At 37.8% G+C, this 25,985-nt stretch overlaps 1 protein-coding gene and 1 long non-coding RNA gene across 3 annotated transcripts in view; one reads left to right on the top strand and one right to left on the bottom strand.

The window, feature by feature from the left end:
• Window positions 1–2,669: 2,669 nt before the first annotated feature.
• Window positions 2,670–25,985, bottom strand: part of ppap2d (phosphatidic acid phosphatase type 2D) — a 31,678-nt gene continuing 8,362 nt past the window's right edge. Inside the window, exons 1-6 of one of the 2 annotated variants that reach the window (XM_052552680.1) lie at window positions 20,197–20,389; window positions 11,361–11,518; window positions 9,987–10,282; window positions 7,526–7,583; window positions 5,425–5,601; window positions 2,670–5,319 (exon numbers count right to left, since the gene is read on the bottom strand). In XM_052552680.1, the coding sequence (XP_052408640.1) occupies window positions 5,218–5,319; window positions 5,425–5,601; window positions 7,526–7,583; window positions 9,987–10,282; window positions 11,361–11,518; window positions 20,197–20,374 (969 nt within the window). In that variant the 5' untranslated portion in view covers window positions 20,375–20,389 and the 3' untranslated portion in view covers window positions 2,670–5,217. Of the gene's footprint in view, window positions 5,320–5,424; window positions 5,602–7,525; window positions 7,584–9,986; window positions 10,283–11,360; window positions 11,519–20,196; window positions 20,390–25,985 lie in introns of those variants that run through there. The other variant, XM_052552674.1, reaches the window with a different exon arrangement.
• On the top strand, window positions 16,239–17,017 carry LOC127953437 (uncharacterized). Its single transcript, XR_008153165.1, has 2 exons — window positions 16,239–16,446; window positions 16,809–17,017. It is a non-coding gene; the product is annotated as an uncharacterized LOC127953437 (long non-coding RNA).

Genomic DNA, 25,985 nt, shown 5'->3' on the forward strand with positions numbered 1-25,985 from the left:
AGTGTTCAGAGGCCAGTGTTTCCAGGTTAGTCACCCTTACGAAAAAGAAGTTTATACAAGTGTGCTATTAGTATACTTCTTTTAATCTAAAAATAGGAAAGTATGCTTTTAGTTTACTTTTTATGTACTTCTCAGAAATGGGCTTTATGTACTCCTCATAAATATACTTAAAATGACATTTAAGTATACTTGACTTATACTTACAAAAATGTGAAATATATTTGAGCTATACTTGTGCTCCTGGAATCTGTGTTTTCATTATTATAAGGTAGAGGGAACTAGTATACATCTGCACAGAATAATAAAAAAAAAAACACAAGTGAAGAAGAAAAAAGAAAGAACAGATACTTACACATGTAATCTTACACGATCATCTGACATGAAACAGTGTCGAAACTGTAACATTATGGAATAAAATGTCGACCGATGAAGAGGTAATAAATACAGTCAAGCTTATCATTCTGAATCCAATTCATAGTCTTTTTTTTTCAGCTTTATATTCAAAATGTTATTTCTTATATTTTTAGTTTTATGAAACTTACCCACATTAAAGAGTTAAAAAAAGCATGAAGCTAGAATAAAATGTTTTTGTTTACCATTAGATACCCTCTTCTTTCTTTGGATGTTTTGCATGTTCAGATATTCATACAACAAAATATATACAAATTCAAACCTAAATAGGGACATAGTAGTACTTAAAGTATGCTATAGAGTTCACTTAACGACTTATGAGTATTCTTGCAGTTTAAAACTACTAAACTAGTAGTTTACTGAGACTATACTTAAAAATTTACAAAGTATTAAATTAGTAAACTATCAGTATACATATGTTTACTTTTAGTATAATTGCAGTACAAACTACAGAGGTAAACTAGTTGTGTACTCAAAGTTTGCTACTTTTATACTTATAGTATACTTAAAGTATACTTTTTATATACTAGAAAGTATTGTACTGAAAACAGTACAGTTAAACGTATACTACTAGAATACTGATATTTGTATACTTGCTGCATAAAGTATACTTAAAAATATACTTGAACTTTACTTAAGTATACTTAGTAAAATAAACGTTTGATAAGGGCAGCCTTTTATTGCTTGTCTTGCATTATTTTGTGGTACACAAGGGGTCCAGATTTGGCTTTAGCATTAGCAGTTAGCTACAAGCCCCTGCTTGTAGTAGCTACACTATCTGGCAGCAAAAATCTTTTTTCCTCCATTGAGAGGCATTCAGATATAGCCGTGTATTCTAGAGAAAAAGATTTCAAAAGATTTTTGATAAGATGTTTTTGATAATGACCAAAGCTGTATTTATTTGATCAAAAATATAATACAAACATAAATATTGTTAAATGTTATTACAATTTACAGCTTACTATTTTTTAAATAATTTAATTTAATTTAAAATAAAAAATGGTGCAAACTGAATTTTCAGCATAATTCCTCCAGTCTTCAGTGTCACATGACCTTTCAGAAATCATTCTAATATGCTGATTTACTACTTAATGTTTTTGTAGAAACTGGTCAATTTCTTCCAGGAATTTTTGATAAATAGAAAGTTCAAAATAACAGCACTTATTTTAAACTGAAATATTTTGTTACAATTGGATATACTGTCACTTTTGATCAATTTAACAATCTTTTATATAGTATTTTTTTTTAATTGCAATTTTATTTACTTTTTTTCTTTTTGTAATTTGGCTCTAAGAATTGAGCAGCAAACTTATGTTTGTCTATGTCTGCTACCTTTGCGGTCACATAAAGATGGTGAAGAACTGTGAGCCGGGCAACTCTTGTCAAGTGTAAGTGCTGTATTTACCATGAAACTTATTGCCGGCTAAATCGTACATAGATGTGTACATGTAGACGCCTCATCGGTGACTGTTTATATGGGTCACTGTACATAAGCTGTCCACCATATTGAAAGGATCAACTTGTCGCCAGTCACCATAATAATCAATGAATATCTGAAGATGCCACAATCCTTACGTATCTGGTTCCACACCTCTCTTGCATTGTCACCTGTGAAAGGTTATCCCGTTTCTTCAGGAATTTAAATCTGTGCGGGATTGTGGCATCTTCGAATATTCATTGATTATCATGGTGAATGACATCTAGTTGACTGTTGCAAGATGGCGGACACGTCTACATGCTTGGAGCTATCAAATTAGTCATCTATCTATACATATCTATGAATTTGTGGTAAACTTGCTTTGAGTCATTTTATTTCCATGGATGCAATTAGCATCACAGTTCAAAGAACATTCAAATCAAATGCTAGAAAATGTTGGGGAACGTATTTATGCTGCACTCATGCAAGACTACAGAACTCGAGTGGCTGAGAAGTGCTCAGTACAATGACGGACACAGCATCATGTTAAAAGTCACCAAGATTCAATTCAACATTTACACAAATGAATTAATTAATAATAATTCTGCTGCCAGCTAATATAGTTTATTGGTGAATATGTAATATTGTTCTTTAGGCTGCTACAGTTACCGAGCAACATAGCAGTTTACTGGGTTAATTTAAAATCCAACTGATGCACAGTCACAGATGTGTTAATGACCTTTTTAACAGCAGCTTTACTCATAAGGGTTATGTGTATTAATGCGTGTAGGCGGATGTTGGCTTTGTCCTGTCATTATAGAAGAGATAGAAAGACACAAAGTTTGAACATTCATTTTATTGGTTTGGTTTATTAATACAGTGGTTATTTCAGCCATACAGGCTTTTCACAGGGGAAACCAACAAATTAAATGAAACTAGATAAGTAGAAAATAGCTTTCTGACAATCTGTGGCTCAGTCACTAGTCTCTTTAACAATTAACAACAATAACTCTGCGTACCTGATCAACACAAACTATAAAAAACATATATAAACACGTAAAACAAGAAACGATGCTATAATACTTCTGATAATCTGTATCTTTTCATAAAATGATTTTATTTACATTCATTCTGAATAATTATAATTTGGGGAAAAAACACTAAGACGAACACAAATGGCACTGACCGCAGGAAGAAAGTAAAACACTGATTAAAGAAGACAAAATATATAATATTATCTGTAGTAATTAGACGATTCCATAGTGTAATTCAAGTGCTATGAGTATTAAAGGATACACAGGTATAGACCCCCGGTCCACTGAGCGTTTAGGGCAAGATTCAAGCCCTCATTATGCGGAGGGGAGGGGGGTGGTCGAGGAGTTTGTTGGCTCAAACCTCCTTTCAGTCTCACTCATGCAGCGAAAGTGGTTAGTACAAACATGGAGTTTAACCCATCTTAATACAATACAAGCTTAATAGAATTAGCATCAAATCTATGCTTTTATAAACAGAGGGTGTCTACAATCAGCACCGCTATTATTGTGCAACAGCGCACCAGAACAGTGGTTTAGCCAGGTCCAATAGCAAACACAAGGGGGTGTGATCTGAGGCCGAAGCGTTGTTGCGATTGGTCCGTTTTTTGTCCAACAGAAATTCATTAGACTGGGCCTCCAACAGTCAACATGAGCCGAAAAGCTTGACATGTTGAGTTCCATATGAAGTCAAATCACTTTAACACTGTGACGTGTAAATCTCTGAGCCTGGACTACATGTGACAAATTATAAAACAACAATTATTAGCAGCTTCAACTATAACATATTTAAAAAATATAAAGGATCAACTTTTTTATATAAAAATATCATTTATCTATGGAGGGTTGATACTTTGTGGACGGGTTGGTTGAAGTGTTAGACGTGTGTGTGTGTATATATATATATTAGTGGTGGGCCGTTATCGGCGTTAACATGCTGCGTTAACGCGAGACTCTTATCAGGCGATAAAAAAATATTGCCGTTAATCTATTCTCAAAGTTCGGTTGCGAGCTGGGTCTATACTAAGCAAGCTATGATGACTTTCACCTTGATAATTTATATAACTGACTGGACTGGGCCGGTGCTGCACATCGTCACCAAAGCTTATCTTTTTCACATGTTTCTACGCCTTACCGCTTGCTGATTTAAACATTAAAGCATTCAAACACAAGACGCGGAAAAGCTGAACAGAGTAGCTGGTTACTCGCGCACTGCGAGGGAGATCCGCGTATCACGGACAGCGACACTGAACCGAGCTCTCTTCTGCGAATTTCTCCTCGAAGTCCCTCCTGCACCTGGACGAACATATACAAATCGCAGTTTGAACAAACAAAAAGATGTGAAAGAGCCAAATTCAGTACTCGTGGTGTTCTGGTGTTCAGGGCTAACGCAGAGAAAGGCGTCTCAAAACACTTGAACACCGAATTTGCTTATTTTTGCTCTTGTGCCTACAAATACATACAAAATATATAAAAATATCCACCTTGGAAATTATGCTCGAAAAAACTGTCAGTTATTTTTTAAGTGAAAGTAAACAGTTGAGGAAAAAAATGGGATGTGCATTATATTGAAAGCGTTCATCGGCTCTTAAAAGTGACCGCGCCTAATTTAGCGACTGGCTGCTGTAATGTTAATCCAAGAAAATGAAAATGAAAATCACTCACTGCTCTTGAGTGAATTACTTTGTAGTTTTAACAGTCAAACCAAAAATTATTCAGACACCAGATATAACTTTTGATATATAGCAAATAATCTGAGAAATGTTGAAGGTGTCTGAATAAATGTAGGTTTGATTGTATATTTCATTTTTACATTGAAGACTATCCAGTGCTATTTTACATTTAATTATTTGGTTTCTGTACCTTGACACCTACAAACTCGAAAAAAAACTTAAACATTGGTGTGAAACAGGCGTAAGGTTGTTTGCACCTTGTGCAATGTGGAATTAGTTTACAGCTTTTTCAAGCACTTTGTGATGCATTTTGGAAACAGGAGATGAGCCCCTTTTCTAATGCACCACCTAGCTTGCTAAACCCCTTCTCAAAGACTTACTGTTTGTCAATTTTATTTGGGTATCACACATATTCTGAATGCCGTCGGCAGAATTCGAATGAGCCATTTTAATCTAGATTAATCTAGATTAATTTCAAGATCACAGTGAGATTAATCTAGATTTAAAAAAATAATCTATGCCCACCACTAATATATATATTTATATTATTATATTGCTGTTCTTCTCTCAGAATGCGCAGGAAATGGTTCTCTGTCAAGACATGAGCATGTTTTAACGTTCTTTGTCCCATTCCAGTTCTTGATCACTCCCATTTTCACTCTCTCGCGTCTCTTAGATATCTTTGTTAGCAGACTGTCTGCTGACTGGACAGGGGACTCTCCAGAGACAAGGTTGTTGGAGACATGCCTGGACAAGATGTCTTAAACATGGACGAGATATAAAAGGCCTGAAACCACACAAAGAAAATGTTAAAGTGAGCAGACAAAAAGCACCTTACACACCCGACTTAATAATAACGGTAATCAAGAACATGTGGCAACGTGATTCTTACCACCCAGTATGCGGTCAGTCCTCCCTGCAAGAAGCCGGTCAGGACATCAGTGGGGTGATGGTGGTAGTCAGAAATGCGAGAGAATCCTGTGTACACTGCTAACATCACCAACATGAACTGCAGCAACGGTCGCAGGAGCCGTGCCCCTCGCCATGACAACCTCGCCTGCAGGTAGAACTGCACAAGGACAGGAAGTTTGAAGAATGATTAACATATGAGCTGATAAAAGAGTGAACAGACTGATAAATAAAGCTTGCTGAGTGAGTGAGTGTGTGTGTGTCTGACCTAGCTAAACTTTTGATGACACATGTCCTGAAAAATCACTCGGAAGTTAGCTTAATCTGATAAAGCATGCTCAAGAAAAGACTAAATAATGTGCTTATTTTAGTTCAAAGATGCCAATAGTGTTATTCTGTTATTATAAATAGCCTAAGAGCAAAGTCTGCATCAAATATACATTTAATCAATCTATTTTCTAAATGCATGTTAGCGATCTTTACCTTTAAATTAGCTTACTTGAGAGACCTCAAGTAAGATCTCCACCCTGGAAGTGGAAGATGGTATTAAAAAGGTTCTTTTCCCAAATCTAGAGGGCTACTCATGTCTATTGAGCATCACGAAAACACTCTTCACAAGAAGTCTGTTCCAAAAGTTAAGGAGCATAATAATAAAGTTTTCTTGTATCGTCAAGAATAAACTGTGACCAGCTTCATCCAAGATGAGAGTTATTTAAATGAATAAGGCTAGAAGTTTTTGAGAGTAGCTGGTTTTGTATCCTGGAAATGGTGTTGCAAATATGGCTGACAAGTGAACTACTTTCCTCTAAATGTACTTCAATGCTTGTGTTGCATTACACAGAGTGTTCCAAATCATCACTTTTGAGGCTACATTTCATTTAGGATGCTGTTGACGTGTTAATGATACCACCCTGCCAAGCTAGCTTAGCTACACAACAAATATTAGGGAGATGTATTAGGGTAGGCGGGTATTGGCTTTGCATGAACTTTATGGACATTGATGTCACACGAGGGACCATGAAACATTCCAGTATTTAAGGGCCCTGGTAACCCTTCCATCAGCCCCATTACAGGTGTTTGGCTTCCTTCAGTAAAGCCTGAAGCATTGGCGCTTAGAGCCAAATCATGTGGCTGCAGGTCAAGCATTCAAGGCAGGGCCGAGCCTGAACAGTGCAACCATTGGCCGGGAAGGAAAGAAAAAACAGGCAGAGAGGACAAAGCGCCTGTCACTGCTTTTATACAGGCTTTTCCTTCACTCTGTACATGTTCTCTCTCTCTCACTCTCTAATGAGAGTTCAAGAGCTCTCCCGCTCTTCGAGCAGCCAGAGGTCTGTGAATTGAATCAGATGAATGGTAGAAAATAGCTTGTTTTTACACAGCAGAGAATATTCTTTCCTCCATTCTAAATGTGATTGGCACACAAGGCTGAGTAAATTCTGATAAGGTTTGTGGGGCAGTTGAGTGAAAGAGAAATGTGAATGCTACTGAATTTCATGCTGTATGATCGTTTGCAAGCATTTTGTCATTTTTCCCCTTTTTGTCCCCCCTCCCCAGGCCATAACAGTGAGTGAGAGAGGGGTTTAACTGAAAGAAGCCTGTCTATCTCTCAGCAGGCCAAAGCCCTAGCCCCCCCACCCCCAACTCCCTCCTCCCGGACCCAACCCACAACTAAACAAGGCCTCCTCTGTCTTCAGCTAGCTTTCACTCGCTCTCCCTCTCTCCGCTCATCTATTCATCAGGCCTCTAGAGAACATTCCCTCTTTTACTCAAGTCTTTCTTTTCTGCTTGAAGCAAGATGCCTTTTGGGAGGTTTTTTTTTGTGCATTCTCAAAGCCTTCTTCTTTCAGTATGAGTGTATTTGTGTGCATTTGTGTGAGTTGAAGTTTGAGAGAGTTTCTTGTCAGTAGGAATTTTCTGGCACTTTTCCCACATGGCAGGGATGGGAATTGAAAGCTGACAACAGAAAAAGCTCCTCAGTGGCATCACAGAGCAAGCACAGGTGTTCGGGGCAACCCTGACATGTGTTTAAGTTTGGGTGTTTGAGTGTGCATGTGGTAAATATGGCCACACATGGTGATACTCACTGCCAGGTAAAGCATGGTGTACATGGCGAAAGATGAATGGCCCGAGAAGAAGGACTTTCTGTTTGAAAAGTGCAGAAGGGAAACATTACCAACCAAATGTCATAAAATTGCAAATCATTAAACTGTTGAACTGCTTTATGGGTCGTAACATTGTTTTCATGATGTTATATTAAGCAGTCACAAGCATGCATGTTATTCTAAGAAATTCCTTTATATTTCCATAAAAAAAAAACAAAAAATAAATAAACATGGTGTAAACTTAGCTAATCATACACTATAACTCTGTTCCAAAATCTAGTGAGCATCCTACCTAGGCAGTACCACTAGATAGGGCTGTTCTAAATACCCAATTCTGTGTTCCATTCTAAAGTGCCCTAAGTGTGGAGTACTATTTGTTTCATGCATATAAAATGTTACAAATAAGTCATTTGTGAGGATCCAATTTGGTTAGAATGCTGCTATGTAGGTAGTATACAGCAAGACAGCTCAATTAGTCTATGTAGTATTCATAGTAGACAAATAATATCCGGTTGACTTACTACTTCCAACAAGAGTCTGAAGTGCTCATCTGATCTGACAGTTAATGAGGCAATGTGAGTGGAGTTGTGTATTGCAGTGAAGCGACACAACTGACGCTGGTAGTTCACTTGATAATGATAACATAACAGATATACTACATCCAAATTATCTTCATATTATAAACATTTATACTATATCCCTGTTGTAAAAAAAACCCCCGCATATGCTGGTTAGGTAAGTTTTGAAGCATGTCAGCTGGTTTGAGTTGGTTTAAGTTGGTCCTGAGCTGGTTATGACCTGTTCATGTGCTGGTCCTAAGATGAAGCAGCTCATAACCAGCTCAGAACCATCTTAAGGATTAGTTCACCCAAAAATGTAAATTAGTCCAATTATTATTTACTCAAGGCATCCTAGGTGTATATGACTTCATTCTTTTGGATGAATCCAGTCAGAGTTATATTATAGTTATATTAGTTATATTTTACTTTGATCTTCTAAGCTGTAATGACAGTCAGCGGTTGCTGCAGTATATCAGTCCAAAATAAGTTACATAAAGTGCATACATTCATAATAAAAATTGCCTCACACGGCTTCGGGGGTGGTGAACAAAGGCATCCTGTAGCGAACTGATGGATTTTTGTTTGATAAAATATCTATATTCAAAATGTAATAATCACTTTAATCTAGCTTGTGCCAACAGCTGTATACGGAAGCAGTTCCGGGCTGACGACGTATGAGGTCAGCATTGCGCATGTTCCGGTGAGTCTTGTGAACACCAACGTTTGTTTACAGGATCAAAGGAAGCAAATATTCCTTACTTTACAATTTATACTTCTAATTCATTGTTTTGTTTTGATCTCTCTGCTTCGCTTCCACGTTCATCACTTCTGAGCGGCTCATGCGCAACGCTGACCTCATACGTCACCTGACTGGAACTGCTTCCATGTACAACTGTAAGCGCAAGCTAGATTAAAGTAATAATAATTATTTATATATCTTTTTTTATTTATTACAGGAGGCCTTTGTTCACCCCCCAAAGCTGTGTGAGGAACTTTTTATTATGAATGGATGTGCTTCATTTTCCTTTTTTTGGACTGACGCACTGCAGCACCTGCTGACTGCAATTAAACAGCTTGGAAGATCAAAGACAGTTTTTAATATAACTTTGATTGGATTAATCTGAAAGAATAAAGACATATAAACCTAGGACGCCTTGAGGGTGAGTAATTTATCAATTTATAATTTTCATTTTTTAGTTAACTATCCCATCAAACCAGCTCAAACCATGGTGGTTAGCATCAGTCCAAGAGAGCCACCTACCTTGCACCTGCATTGATGCAGGACTGTGGCTCTACAGGACTACATTGGCTGCCCCTGCTATATGGGGTCTCAAACCCTGCTCCTGGAGAGTTACCGTCTTGTAGAGAGCAACCCTACTCAAACACACCTGAATCAGCTAATCATGGTGTTCAGGGTTACATGAAAATTACAGTATGGTGTGTTGGAGCATGGTTGGAAATCTGCAGAAAGGTAGCTCCACAGGAGCAGGGTTGGAGATCTTTGAAATAGAACATACTTTTTTAACGATCAGTGAAGAAGTAAAAGTGACATGACATACAGCCAAGTATGGTGTCCCATACTCAGAATTTGTGCTCTGCATTTAAACCATCCAAAGTGTACACACACAGCAGTGAACACACACCCAGAGCAGTGGGCAGCCATTTTTGTTGTGGCACCCAGGAGGAAGTTGGGGGTTCAGTGCCTTGCTCAAGGGCACCTTAGTCATGGTATTGCCAGCCCAAGATTCAAACCCACAACCTTAGGGTTAGGACTCAAACTCTCTAACCACTAGGCCACGACTTATTTTGTACACAGTCTAGGTTTTGGAAAAGAGCTCATCTCATCTCTCTGCCACCCATAAAACCCCTTGTACTCCACTTACCTGGCCTCTTCCACTATCTTTTCATCTAACGAAGTCTCATTCTTGCAGACAACGTCTGAGATGTAGGTTCCAGGTACACAGTTGAGTGAAGCATAGGTCACATTGCACACCGTCAGGAAGTGGGGACGGAGTCGGCCCACACTTAGCTTCGCCATGTTGGTCAAGGATTGCCCCACGCAGCAGCCAAACAGGAAGCTGCCCAGCTCCTTGTACAGACAGGACACATAGAGGTTGCGCACAAATGCCCGTGAGTGCACACCTATGAATCGTACCCGGCAGCACTCTCCAACAGCAATCTGAGACAGAGAGGGAACACCGCTAAGGTTACAGCTACACAACATCAAATTAAATATTACAAAGCTAATGAAGCCTCGAATAATTCACAGCACTTCACACACATTTTCTCTTACACAGAGATAAACTCTTGTCCATTCGAAAAGAAGATGAAAAGAGTAAATCAATAGCCTTCATTAACAGGAGAACCGTGGGATAATACTACTGTGGACAGGAAGTCTCGTAAAAGGCTAGTTCACTAAAAAATAAAAAATCTGTCATCAGTTACCACTCACTCTCATGTTGTTTGAAATCCATACTACTTTCTTCCTTTCAGTAAGCATCAAAGGTCAATTTAAATGTACTGGTCACTCTTTTCATCATGCAATTACAAAGGAAAGATAGCTTGAAAGCTTTACATAAAACACCATAGACTTAGTTCACACACATTTATATTTCTAATTCAACTCTGATTGATCAGTTGATGAAATAGACAAAAACAATGTAAATGATTCATTCACAAATTGGACTGGTTCTTGAGTTCAGAACACTGACACAAGGCCATGGTCCACCAAGTTGTCCATCTCATTTGTGATGTTATCCGCAGTCCTAGTACTTTTTGAATGACGAATACAGACTATTGCCACCTGGTGGTATGGAGAGCTACAGTTTTTACATTTGATTGGTAAAGAACCATGAACTGGGATTCAATCTTGGGTCTCCTGAAGTGCAATTGGACCTACATGTTGAAGCTCTGACCATAAGGCTATTGGCTCCAACAATGGTTAACAGCTTACTGGTGATCCCTTAAAATTTGGTTTATTCTTGACACAATGTTGTCTTATATGTTATATTCTGAAGTCTTCTGAAGGAATGAGGTGCATTGACCACTTTTAGCATATTGTAATGTTGCATTTGCACCCATTTTGATGCTTAAAAGACTTTTCAATGAAAAGACTGATTACAGTTCTTAAAAATCTTTTGTATGAAAAAGTCTGACATGAGGTTGAGTAAATTAAGCAAAGAGTTTACACTGTTGGGTGAGCTATCTCTTTAAACCCTTTTAACAAGTGATATTTCGCTATTTGTGTGTGTTCTCACCGTAAGTCCTGTGATCATGATGCCCCCGGCTATAAGCATACTGTTAGGAATGGCCTCACTTTCTATGTATGGGTAAGTGATGCTGGTGTCGCCACAGAAGAAGCCCCTCTTGTATGCAGCCACCGCTTTGAGCTCACAGACAAAGAATGGAATGGAGGCTGTCAGGAGAGAGACAGACGGGTTAATGTTTCTATCGAAACTACCTGGAGGAATGTTCTTCTGTCAGAATTTCTCTGGCACCACAAGATCAGACAGAGGTACATCTATAATGCTCTTTTATGTGCAATTATAATCACAAGTGTGGCTGAGATATTGAGAATGTCACTGTCTTCCTGATGGGAATCAAGATCCAGCCTAAGGATCTGACATTCCATGCATACCTCTGGCAGAAAAAGTGAAGGAGGGGGTGGAGGTTGAAAGAGAATGACAGCACGGATAGATGAGGCATATGGAGAAGAAAATACCCTAAACAATACAGGATTGAGGTCAGAGACTATGAAAAGGAAGATGGAAAGTTTCTTGTGAGTTGAGAATGCGGTAACATGGTTCACTTGGAGTGCGTAGGAGATTTTCTCTTTCAGGAAAACGCAAACAAATCTATTACACACCTGGATGGTTGCAGGCAGATGTGTTGGACGCAGACTAGACTATAGCATAGATAATAAATAATAGAATAAGTCTACTGTAGCTTGCAGAATACTTATGGAATTAGTAGCAGTGTGTAGGACTTATTCTATTTCCTTGTTAAACAATGACTTATTTACAGATTAACATTGTAACAGTAGGTCACAGACATGTTTTCCAGATAACTAAACCAAATGGTTGCTCCAAATGGTTGGATGAAATCTCAAGGTATAAATCAGTAATCAAGTAGGTAATTTCCAAAACAAAATCAGTTGGCTTGGCAGTAAGTGCATGTGCTCCTACACATTGTTTAGTTTATTATTAACAATTACAATTCTGATAATTAGTTTCATGTTATGACCGATAAGCTGTACAGTAGATGTCAATTATTAGTGTTTTGTTTACTGCAGTTTTTTATGGACCTATAGATCTGTATTTTTATTATTATTATTATTATTATTTTACATTTATTTATTTATTGCTTTGTTAGTTGTTTGTTGCATCTTCTCCTTAGTACTAAAATGTTCGAGTCACATGTGAGTAAAACTGGTTAGAGTGCACCTGTTTACATTCTGGGATTCCACTTTTTATGGTTATCCATCAACGTGGGTTGACAAGTTAGCTCCTTGTTACACACACACACAAACACACACATTCATTATTGCATATAAGCATTGGTTCAATCAAGCCTTCATTGGGATGATGCACCTGTTTCATAGAAGAGCAATGCCATTTTAAGATGAACAGGTGCTCTTTGATTTTGATAAGTAAGGCACTTACCCACAGCATCACATAATGCATTACCTATTATGAATTACGAATGGATTCTTTAGTCCATTGGGTCGGATTGCTTTCTAACAACAAGTGAGATTATTTTCACTTTGGCCATGACCTCCTCATTCAGGTGATCTCAAACCAATCTAATTGCCATGTTTAAATCTCTTAAATAAAAAAAAAATATTTTAATCAATTATTAAAAATAAAGACTCAAAGACTAGTTTTCTAATGCAAAAAAAAAAATGGCATGGGCTTTTGGCTGTTTACAGAACCTAATGTTCTCACACAGGCAGGTGCCATTTTTCAGGACCTCTTTTCAACGATATCTGCCAGGAAGTAGGAACATGTGTCAAACAATCACTAACAGCACCTTTGATGGATGGAGAAGTACAGGCTCATTATTACTGGAAATAAATATGGTGTACACAGTACTGATGTGTAAATATAGATCTGTACCGGGAGTTGAGTATGAATATAGAAGTGATGAGTGATTCAGCTGTTGAGTTCTTGGTTTGTGCACCCTCACTCTCTTTCTCTTGTTTTCCCCAGGCCCTGGGCCCATACGGTCCCATGCCCTTGATCCACACAGAGCATGGGACTAATCATTAACCCCCCACTCCCTCACCCAGCTGGAACAAACCCAGCCACAAACACAGCCTCTGCCAGGGAATCTCTCAGTGTACATGATCGCTCGGCTTCTAGGGCACATGCACATGCTCACACACTGCAGGGGGACCAAAACAGATCCAGAGTGGAAAAAAAGTGCAAAGTAGGTCACCGATGGCTGAAATGTTCCAGCGATTTCATGTAGACTGATCAAGATCATTCATCCAGAAACATTCACTAATAATTGTGTATTTGTGCGGACTGGAGAACCTCTTACCAAAGTTCACAATACGTACATACATCTTGTTCTGATGTTAATTAATTCTGAGTTTAAAAAAAAATAAAATAACTTTTTTATTTCTCAATGTAATTAATTTGCATTTAACATGCCCATCTCCAAATAAGGGCTTTCTATCTTTCTTTACAGCCTTTCGGTACTCCTGTAACAAAAGTAAAGACTTATAAAAATCCCAAGTGTGCCATCCTCAAAACCACTTCAAACACTGCAAATTATACAGTAAGTTCATATTAGTCAGTTGTACATAGCATATCTGCATTATTATACAGAAAAAAAGAAACGTTACAGAATCAGCAAGAAATGTATTTATCTTACTGTTTCACTGCTGCTGATGAAATATTTTAAAGATGAAATATCTATGTATAAAATTTAATCCTAACATGATATTAAGGCCACCCAAGGTATGTGAAGTTTGCATGCGAATGTGTAATTTGTTCCTACATATTTTTGAACAATTACATTTTAAATTTAAATTAAATAAAATTACATTTATGCATTTAGCAGCTATCTATTTTTACCTATCATGTGTTCCCGGGGAATCGAACCCCCAACCTTGCGCTTGATTTCGTATCAAGTGGGAATAGGATTCGTATAGGAGCGTATCAGGATGAATGCTTATGAACACTACCCCTTAAAACACTGATATGCATAATCAGAAGTTAGGACTAAATTTGTACTGTGTATATTGCTGACAGCTGCTTTTCTCAGAATAACTGGAGGCCAAACAAAGATAAGGTGAGACGCAACATCCTGCACTGCTGAATATGTAGAGGTGAAGAAGACATGCTGTTGATGAGATAGCAATGAGTTACATGTCAGCCAGGCACGTGCACACGTAGGGTTCATCCAGTGCAGATCACATGCCCTTTTTGCTTACACTCTGAAGTGGACGTTTTTTTGGTGGTGGTATTTTTTTTGTTTTCCTCAATAAATCAATGCTATTTGGTCACCCTTTAAATCTGTCTGTCTGTTTTAGAAGTATTTAGCCAATGAAAGATATTAAAATATAAATTTAGTTGGACCCACTCTACCTGTCAGTAAAACCTCACAACTCCACCCTTCTATCTTCACTGAACTGAAGTTCCACAGCAGCTGAATGAAGTCTTGCAAGGGTAAATAAAGATCTTGTTGTTTAAATCGTTTTCTTTACGAAGAAACACTATATCTATAAAGGCTCATATTTCATGTATTTGAGGTCTGAGACATGTGGGACCGGAGAGAGATGGCTAACATTTGCAATCCAGTCATAGCCAATACACTACACATAAATAGCCAGTGCATAGGATTTCATCTTTATAAAATTAGATTTTGGCCAAATGTATTTTACAACAGGAAAAACTGAGCGCCAATATATAGCTAAAACAAACTTTGTAATTTATTAATGAAAACATGATGTCATGCTGCCGTTTTAATGATGGACAAAATGCACATTTGCGCACTTTTGTCAGTCAAAAACCCTGTAACTGCATTTGAGTTTGACACAAAGCAAATGAGTCATCCTCATCACCTAGGTAAAATATATTTCTATGAAATTTCTTCTTTAATTTATGAATGCTGATACACTTGATTTATTAACATTTAATCATATTACATGGCCGCATGGTTAATTCATGTTTACTCTGCTAATATGCACTGTTTGCTAATAATAGATCCCAAAAATAGGGGCCAAACCCTTTTGGGGTAGGGCCGTTTTTGTTTTGGTGATTTGAAATATCAACTTTGGCTACCAGAAATCACTTTTCCCACCTTTAACAGACTGGTGGATTTGGTTGGGGGTTATTGATAATGAATGGGGAAAAATCACATGAGAAGAGGCAATGCCTTCATCACAATATGATTGGATCTGACTTGTTATGTTCGGCTGTGATTGGTTCATGCGATGTGAATAATGGCACTAATGGGAAGACTAATAATGAAAAAAAATGCATAAACAACTCGCACAGTTAGATCTAATCACTTTGTTACGTCAAAATAAGAACATGATCTGTGGGAGTGTTTAGTGAGTAAATCAGCTTATTGAAATTTAAAGTAAATCTCTGAGTCTGTGACCAATTTATGACAACTACCCAGGAGGCCCATTGGTATAAACCTTTACATCTAGAAGGCAAGATATTATTTCCACTGAATAATGCAGAGCTATGATAACATGTCCTTTTTCCAGGCAAATTCTATTAGACCTGACTTTTAACCTTTGAGATTTAGAAATGAAGTAGTCTTTAAAAGCCATTTGTCTTTGTAATAGTGTATAGTATATACCTATAGATCTATATATTGTCTATATTATTATTATTATGGTTGTTATTAAAAGTGAATAAATCTACATTTGTGATACTATTATTTTGTTATTTCATTTGTCATGGGGGGGGGGGGGCTTTTTCAGTTTTAGCACATACCCCTCAAAAGGTCTGTGCATGGCTCTGATGTCAGCACACCCTGCTCTGACCCTAATCCAGCTTTGGCTCGGTCTCACTGTAGCGCATGCTTGACATTTCATCCATGCTTTGGACAGGCCTGTACAAACCCTTCAGGACCCTCACTGGGCTGGCCACGTGTGTTTGTGTGTAATAGAGAAATCTATCATTAGCTCTGGTCACCATGCAGGACACAGACATGAAGAGCTGGTTACAAAGCTCCTGTTCAGCAGGCTTTTAAACGGAGGTCTAGTGTACCTACATATTCTATAAGGCAGAATATTTTATAGACGTTTCAACTTCAAATTATAATTCAAATTATAATTATAATTATTCTTTGAACAGTTACTGGTTACAGGCCATTCTTGAGGTAAGTCAGTGGTGGAAAAAAGCCTGGGGTTTATTGCAAATTACTGCCTGCTGTATTAAACTTAATAAAATGAAACTCATTTTTGATTTATTCATTTAATAAGAATAATATATAATAATCAATTTAAAAATAATAAAAACAAGCCTCTTTAAAAGATTATTGAACAAAAAACTGCATGCAGTAGTTTGACAGCCATTTGTTGTGTCTTCAAAAACTGCTTATATATATAAATATATAAAATAATAAGTATTGTTGTGTTATAAAGATGTGTAATGCTATCCGATCAGAGTGTGTCACATTGAAATCCTAAATAAGAATGGTACTGCACTGAACATTCATCCCCCACTATATTTGTCTCCTAGATGAAGAGCCGATGAGCGGGCGATCTGAGCTAAGAGCTGGTGCAATCCTGTGAAACTGCTGTGAATGCACGATTGAGTAGTGGACCGCGTGTCTGGGGACGACCGTGCCATTAGGCATTATATCACCTACACCAGAATCTGCCGCTGTACTTTAAATGGGCTAGGCTGACAATGTTGAAACTCTATCTCATAAATATCTTTGTACATTTTCTTGCTTCTAAATTTTATTTTGCGAGACATTCTACTTGTCCCAGTGCTTCCTCTGGCCAATTCAACTTTCCGAAAGTTGGCGGGCATGGTAACTGTACCTCTGAACAACTTCATGCTTTCCTGGTTTGCATGTGCTGAGGAACGAGGAGAGGTTAGAAATAATCTCCCAGGTGTGCTAATCCTCTTATTGGTACACACTCACACTTGGGGTGGGTTGGGAAATCAGTGGAGAAACTGCACCTTAAACTCAGCCTCAGTTGAGCACACTTAACACACGACAACCTCAAAGGCCATGTACACAGATGTCCATTAACTCACACCCGCAAAGGAAGCTCCTTATCACCAACACAGCATGTTAGCCAGCGGCTAGCTGCTGTCAGCTGAGCTAATGATTCGCTAGATCAGTCATGCTAAACTGGAAAACATGTACGCACCTCATGCAGACAGGTCAAGGGCTGAAAATCAGGCCTTAAAAGACCCCCTAAAAAGACTGGCACACTTTTAGTTTACACTTTTCAGGTTATCACTTTATTTGGGGCCAGTCAGAAAGATGGAAATGAAGCTGTATGTGAAGAATTTTTTTTTTAAATCTAGTTTAAGAAACACTTCCTTATGTCATGAGGTGTAACCATCAGGTCTTCATCATACCTTGAATTTGATGAATACATGTGAGTGTGCACATCTTAATCACCAAGTTTAAAACATACAGGAAATATATAATTATTTTTAAATACATAATTCAAGGTAATTTTTTTTTTTTATTTTTTTTTTACAAATTTTATGAATAATTGATTCATAATTATCATTCGTTTCCACAGTGAGTCAAACCACATGACGTTTTACAACCTAAACTAATCTTTGCCTTGTCAAAAAAATTAATTAATTAATTAATTAAAATTTGAAAAGACTCAACTTTTACACTTGCTGGGTACACTTTCTGATGATTTCGTTGGTTGCACCACATGACTTTTATTTGGCATGACTTTGATTTTTCAAGTATTAAAAATAAGCAATTCTGTATAAAAAAGTGCATACAAATCCTTGAAATTGAAAATGAATTTGTGTATGCTATTTGCATCTATGAGAAACAAGAAAAAACATGTTGTTTATAAATAAGCTATTCCTTGCACACAGTGTGCAAGCATGGTAAACTGGAAGGGGCTATTTGAAAAACAACCAAGCAGCTTTCTGTTGGTCAACGTGGCAGATTCACTTGACATACTTGGGCCTGTTTGCGAAATCAGCAAAATAAAAAATGTTGTTCTCATGCAAAATTCCAGGTTTCATAAATTACTATTGAAATTAAAAATTCTGAAAAACAAGAATTCACAGAACAATAGTTAATGTGACAGCCCCATTGGAATTACAGTCACACAACACGAATGATTCAAATCCAGCATATCATAGATCTATGATTCAGGGCTTATGCTCCAGTCATAGTCAGGCGAGTTTAATGCTTTACTGTGCAGTTAGTGTATGTAAAAAACATTCATGATCAGTTAGTTTATGAAACAAGATAAAATGCATAAATGAATAATTGTATGCACAGTTTTTAATAATCCAGCAACTAGGAATGGACACTGAATTCTGTTAATTTATCGCAGTAATGTGCCACTGGCAGTGCAACCAATTACTAACAGTCTCTGGAGGAATAATTAATCACACAATACTTTCTGAAAAGTAGATAATTCAGCTTAAGTAGTAGAAGTTTATTATTTTAAGAGCAATTATGTGTGTGTGTAGAATTAATCACATTAGTACAGAGTGGCAATGTACACGTTGTATTTATTTATTTATATAAGAGGAATTTATACATATTATATAAACATTTAACTTACATACATTCTGTCCTGTTTTATATTCTGTCCTTGGCATTCTTTTCTCATGTTATATTCTGTTTATATTCTATGAAGCATGAACTTAAAGGGATAGTTCACCCACAAAACATTTTTTTGTCATCATTTACTAACCCTCAAAAATTAGTTTCTTTCTTCTGCTGAACACAAAATATAGTTTAAAGAATGTTTATAACTTAACAGCTGACGGTAGCCATTGACTTTCATAGTATGTAAAAATACTACTGAAGTCAAAGGATACCATCAAATGTTTGGTTACCAGCATCTTTCAAAATATCTTCTTTTGTGTTCAGAAGCTGAAAGAAACTCAGACCAAGGAGGGTGAGTAAATGATGACAGAATTGTATTTTTTGGGTGAAAAAGTGAGAAATAGTAAACTAAGAATAATAGGTATTGTACGCAAGTCCTGGGGGGAAAAAAAATGATTTTGCTTGTATGAACCTTGTACATAATACGGCTTTATTTTCAAGAATGTAATTCTTTTAAAGAATCTTTTTTTCTTCTTCATTATGATATCAGGTTTTATCACCATAACATTTGTGAAATTTTTACAATTTTTTAATTCCAAAATGTTCCATAAAAAGAAGTGCAATCAAGTCATTGCATGTTTTAATTGTTTTGTACCACTTTTTTAATAAAAGCAACAGCTTGTCGATTACAGCTCAAAATAAGTAGTTTTGCAGGCAGAATTGCCAAGGCTAAATGAGATAATGTCACTGAACACGTATCAGGTGTCTGATGTCATTAAAGTTTCCTGTATTAGTGACACGTCTAGCCAATTCATTAAAGGAACAAGGCCAGAGGAGCTGGTGTGTACAAAAAAAATCTATGCTGTTCTGGACTACTGTGTAAAATGCAGTGAAACACTTCCATTAACGCTGAGGGACGATGTCAGGATCAGTGACCCACCCTAGCAGACTCGCTTATCTAAAGGACATCGCTAATGGATCCGCACGGTAATGCAATAGCCCATTTCCACCGGTCTCTTTACTCTGCGTTTATAACCTAGACCCAGTCAATGCTATTGATTGAGGTACATTCTACATGCTGTTCCATTAAAGCGCCAGCATGCCGGTGGAGTTAGCATACAGTATAAACACAAGTCCATTAGCAGATCACATCCAAAAAGCAATGGCCCAGAAATCCTGGCATCCCGGAGACAAACACAGCCGCGATTCAGTCCTTACCGAGAAACACGCCGCAACCCGGCTTTACCCAAGCCCAGAGCAAACACGCTACACACAGTATACAAGCGGCATACATGAGTCCAAATGAGTACTGTGAGGTCACTTGAACCACAGCTACAGAGCTTCACAACAAACCTCCAAACCACTTGCTGGCCGCACGTAATCTGTCAAGCAGCTGCGAGCAAACTCCAACACCTGGACGGAGGAGAGAATACGGACAAGATGGATGGAGATCGTGAGAAAGCAGACCAGAAAAGAAAAACAGCACGAACAGCTGCGTGGTATTGCACAATGTGCTCACGGCCTGGGCCATATTTCAGTCACAAGAGCGAGGGAACAGAACATTATATTCAATCAGTGCCTCGCTCAGAAAGAAAGGATCTGGTTCTAATTTACACTTCTGAGAACCACAGCCCAGAATGAGCTCACCGTGAAAGAAAAACAATCAAATAAGAGGCAACAAGAGACGGAACAACAGCAGAGAAGCAGAGGAAAGAATTGCGCAAAAAAAAAAAAAACAGCTGGGGCATATTTCGTTTTTCCCTGTAGCTTGTTTGTGTCGGTAACTGATAGTAAACAAGAAAATGCTATACACTTTCCGTCAACTTTTTTTGTTGTTGCTACAGTCATTTGAGAAGGTTTTTGTGAATTGTTATAAGGTTGCTAGTGTTCTGGGTAGTTGTTAGTGTGTTGTATGTGGGCACTAGGACGTTCTGTGTTCAACTCACTCTTGCTGAAAGTGTCCATAGTTGAAAGAAACACCCAAATATGAGCAAAAGTAAGTGATGCTTGCCTTAGCGAACACTTACAATTAGCTAAACAGCCTAAAAAGACCTCGGTGTTTGAGGGGATGGAGAAATGAAGAGAAGAATAGTGAGTGTGAGAGATGAGAGAGAGAGAGCAAGAGTTTGCCAGATGGAGGCGATTAGTTCTGGAATGCGAGGTCGGTGAACGGAGCTCAGCTGAGACCTACTTTGTAAACAGGGCCCCCCCTCTTTATAACAACAAACACACATACACATCTACAGAAACACCTCATTACGACAACATACATTTATTCCCCCCAAAACTCCACACAAACACCTCATCACCATCAGCCAGCCATACATGCATTATACAAATGCCTCAACAAATGATACAGAAAACACCCCGCTGACAATCTTCACTATTAAAATCACCACAACACCGGGGGTCCGCTTACAAAACATGGCTGCAGAAACCACTGGTTCCACACGGACGCACTAGCATGCAGATACACAAATAGCTCTGAAAACCACAGCAACCTCAGTGTTAATATTCAACCACACAGACATCAAGTCCACTCAAACATAGACTAAACCGACTGCACCGCGGATGTTCACATACACGCAAGCGACCCCAGATGACCTCGCACTAAACAAACAAAGAGCAGTGGAAACCCAAGCAGGTCGTCTCAGTCTCTTTTCCGCGTGAACTGACAAATCTACAAGCAAAAATATGGCTGACATATACACAGCATTAAAAAACACTGGACGTTTTTTTCTGGGAACTAGAAGCAAAACATGTTCTCTTTATCATGGGAAGTGAGTGAGAGGTGGGATGTCATTACCCGCCTAATCTTGTTTAATCTCAGTCTTTGTGAACCTTTTGTTTTCGGTGACTTTTTAATCAGATGAAAAGAGCCTTTGTGGAAAAATATGGTCAGGTGTGCATGAGTTAGAGTCTGACAAACACACACAGATGAGACAGAGCCGTAAAGATGATATACCCTCTGGCACAGGCTGTGTTTTAGATCACAGGACCATCATCCACTAAACATCTAATTGAAGATATTGTCTGGAAGAGCCTCTGTTTGGGTAGACGGCAGAGCTGATCTGAAGAGAGAGATAGCTCAAGGGGAGACATTACTCTTTCTGTTGTTGGCTGGTGGTCTGTTATGTCTACCCCGATCAGCTCGCACTAAAGTCAAATCACACCAAGAACAAAGGCAAAGGCCTGTAGAGGAAGACAGGAATGGCACACGCACGATGTCACAGAATCTCTTTAGGTTCCTATGATGCCACGAAACCTTTTTAAGTTTCCAATGTTGCCATAGACAGGGATGCTAAACTCACTTCTTGGATGGCCACAGCCCTGATGAATTCAACCCTAGCTTTAACTCTTATTAAACGCACCTGATCCAGCTCATCAAGTCCTTCTGGCTTATTTGAAAATCCCATGGTATGTGTGTTGAAGTAGGGGTGGAATAAAACTCTGCAGGGCTGTGGCCCTCAAGAAACTGAGTTGTGCATCCCTACCATAAAACTTTTTATGTTTCCATGATGTCACAGAAACTTTTTATGATCCTATGTTGTCACAGAACCTTTATAAGTTCTTAAGATGTCACAGAGCTTTTCAAGTTCTTATGATGTCACAGAACATTTTAAGTTCTTATGATGTCACAAAACCTTTCTAAGTTCCTATGATGTCATAGAATGTTTTCGATTCTTTCTTGATGCCACAGAATATATTAATTCTTATGATACTATAAGAAAACCTTTATATGTGCCATTGATGCCACAAAATAAACTTATTTTAGCAAAAGTAATGTCATGTGAGAACCTTTTTGGGAAATTTGGGTTTCACAGACATATTTTGTAATTTTAATCCCATTCAAATCAAATAAACCTGATTTTTTTTTTCTTAAAAAGCCTTTTGTCACAATGCTTCTCATTTATTCAGATTTTGTAACAAAAGCTACATTTCTTTTTTGTGTTGACAGAACAGCTTCACCTTTCTTGTATTACCAAAAGGTGCAATGCTTGGTACCTTATCACCATGAACACAGAGCCACATGGCCAAGTCAAGAACTCGACACAGCCAAAAAAAGTTCATGATAAGAAGATACTTCTCAACCTAAGCTGCTACCAACACGCTTACACATTTACTGAGTTTAATATTTCTGCATTTCTATGAAATGCTGCCAACCATTCCTATAAACCCTTTAAGCATTCCTAAAAGTGCTTTCTTCACACCTAAAAATAATGAATCTGTCAGGCAATGAGGTGATGGGGAGCAGAACCACAGGGAAAGATGAGTTGTAGCTTGCTTGAGTTTCCCTCTCTGACCCCCACCGCTAGCAATGCTGCGTCTCTGGTGTTACTGTAGCCGAGTCCACACATGCATCATCAGGCTGGGGGGGATATTCTAATCTTTACCCTGTCTTACAACACGCTGTGCACAGGAGACAGTCAATAGCTGAGAGGGTCAGCAGTGCCTCCAGACTCTTTAAGAGTGTGTTTTTGGAAATGAGGCTGTGTTGAGGCAGGTCAATATGGAAGCTTATTTGCACCATTAAATTATATAGAAAAGGTAATTGTGATTATTTAATCATAAGACAATCATAAGTTCATATCTCACAATTCAGACTTTTTTCTCTCAGTTGCAAGTTCATCTTGCTATAATGCAAATTATGAACTCGCAATTAGGATTTTATTTTTAGAACTCTGAGAAAAAAGTCAGTAAATACACAATTGCAAGTTATAAACTCACAATTTGAACTTTAGAAGATTATATCTTGCAATTTTTATAAATTGTGAGATGTAAACTCACAATTGCGAAGTTATATCTTATGTATAAATTTGGACATATTTCAAGGAATTTGTCAGAATTCAGTCAGAATTAAGAGATGTAAACTCACATTTGTGAGTTTATATGCCACAACTGTGAGTTATTAATTGTGAGAAGTTAACTAATTCTGATGACAAAAGTCAGAATTGTCAGAATTTCGAGTTTAAATCTCACAATTCAGTTTTTTTTTTGAGTTTAGTGAGTGTGACGTGACATTCAGCCAAGTATGGTGACCCATACTCAGAATTTGTGCTCTGCATTTCACCCATCCGAAGTGCACACACACAGAGCAGTGAACACACACACACACCCCCGGAGCAGTGGGCAGCCATTTATGCTGCGGCGCCCGTGGAGCAGTTGGGGGTTCGATGCCTTGCTCAAGGGCACCTAAGTCGTGGTATTGAAGGTAGAAAGAGAACTGTACATGCACTCCCCCCACCCACAATTCCTGCCGCCCCGGGACTCGAACTCACAACCTTTCGATTGGAAGTCCGACTCTCTAACCATTAGGCCACGACTTCACACTTTATATCTAACTATTGCGACTTATTAATAGCAAGATGTAATGATAGAATTCTGAGAAAAAAGTCAAAATTACACAGAGACATAAACTCAAAATTGTGGCTTTATAATAATTTAAGTTTGGTCTCTGTTTTTAATTGTAATGTTAAAGAGCTCCCTATAGTTTAGAGCAGAATACATTTTTATCTCTAAGAAAATGTTAACCGAACCGTCATGTTTGTGTACCATTACACCCCTGATATACATTCATTATGACACCTCTTAAGGGGAACATGTCTATCTGATTCAAAGAGGTGGAACAGACAAGGCTGCATATTTTCGGAGCATAATTTTCAGTAATTGAGCTATGGTAATTGTGCTGCTAACTGTCACTCAGTTGCTCCTCTCTTGCAAAAGAGTGTAATCCTCTAATTTGTTGTGTCTCTCGGCAGGATTCACTTTGGTTTCCTTTCACTCATGAGAAAGACTTACTGCTATATAGATCTCAGTCAGCACTGTCCTTTAACCTCTGACCTTTCACCAAATCCATAACAACAGTATTAATCCACCAGCAAACACACACGGCCCTGGGCGGTTTCCTCATTTAGAGCTGTAACCCTGTGTACAGCAGAGAGTTGGCAGGCTCCAGCAGGCTGCAGTGGATCAGTGGAGAGTAGCTTAGAGCGAGTCTGATGCTAGACCAATGCACTTTAGCCAGAGGGGAGAACACAGACAGAGATAATGGAAGGGTGGTCTCTCTGGTCATTTATTGAACAAATGAGAGTAGATAGTACAACTACACTCCCTCTGACAAGACAATTATTTGCTAATAAAACAGGTGTAAAAGCTTATATATATATATATATATATATATATATATATATGAAGAATTTGGTTTCAAAACATAATAAATGCCATAAAAAAAGAGTTTCCAACAAAATCAGTATTGTATCTGGTCGGTATTGAAAAGAAAATTTAGAATTTTACACAAAATTCACAGTTATTAGGTCATGTTTTCTCCCTTTTTTTCCAAACCGTGACAAACGCCAGTCTCCCTTTTTTGCAGAATGCGACATATCCGATCACCAATCACAGGTCACCATTAAACTCACTGTAAATGGTAACAACCAATCACAGCGCACCCTTCCATGCACTCTAGACAGAAATGGCGGCACTCTGAATGCACCCGGTGTCATGAGAAATCCAGTCCCCCCTCAAAATTTGGTCCGCTTAGGACCAAAACAGTAGAACTGGAAGAACTTTAACATTGAGGAGAAAAGATGTGTTTATTTACTTTGAAGATGGTGGAACAGATAAGGATTTTTCTTTTTTTGTCCAATTGTTTTTAGTCTTAGGAAAATTCCATATTCATAAGAAGAAATGGGCAAAGTCCAAACCAAATTCTGAACACCTTTTAGCAGAGCTAAAACAATATCACACCACTGTAAGAGGTCTTAAAAATAGAAAGGCTATTAAAAGACTGATCTTGTACTCTCTAAATATGTTTAATTTGCATCCTTTTATGTCTCGTTTTATTTTTATTTCTATTTTATTTTGTGGTTATTGTTTGTCTTGTATGTCTGTTTTAGTAGTGTATTTTGTGTATCAACCCTGGCATAAACAGATGTTGTTGTATTGTATTGTTAATACTGAATAAAAATAAAATAAAAAAATAAAAAAAATAAAACAGTAGCTGTTTTAAATGCCTGATCAAAAGTTGTCGTCATAGCTTGTTGGCTAATTGAAGCTGCAGTAACTTGTTTTTTCAAGCTAAAATAATTTTGTAAAAGCAACATAAAGAATGTAATCTGTAAAAAGTAAATCAATAAAAATAC

Source organism: Carassius gibelio, chromosome A3 (assembly GCF_023724105.1).
Source record: "Carassius gibelio isolate Cgi1373 ecotype wild population from Czech Republic chromosome A3, carGib1.2-hapl.c, whole genome shotgun sequence".
Taxonomy (NCBI): Eukaryota; Metazoa; Chordata; class Actinopteri; order Cypriniformes; family Cyprinidae; genus Carassius; species Carassius gibelio.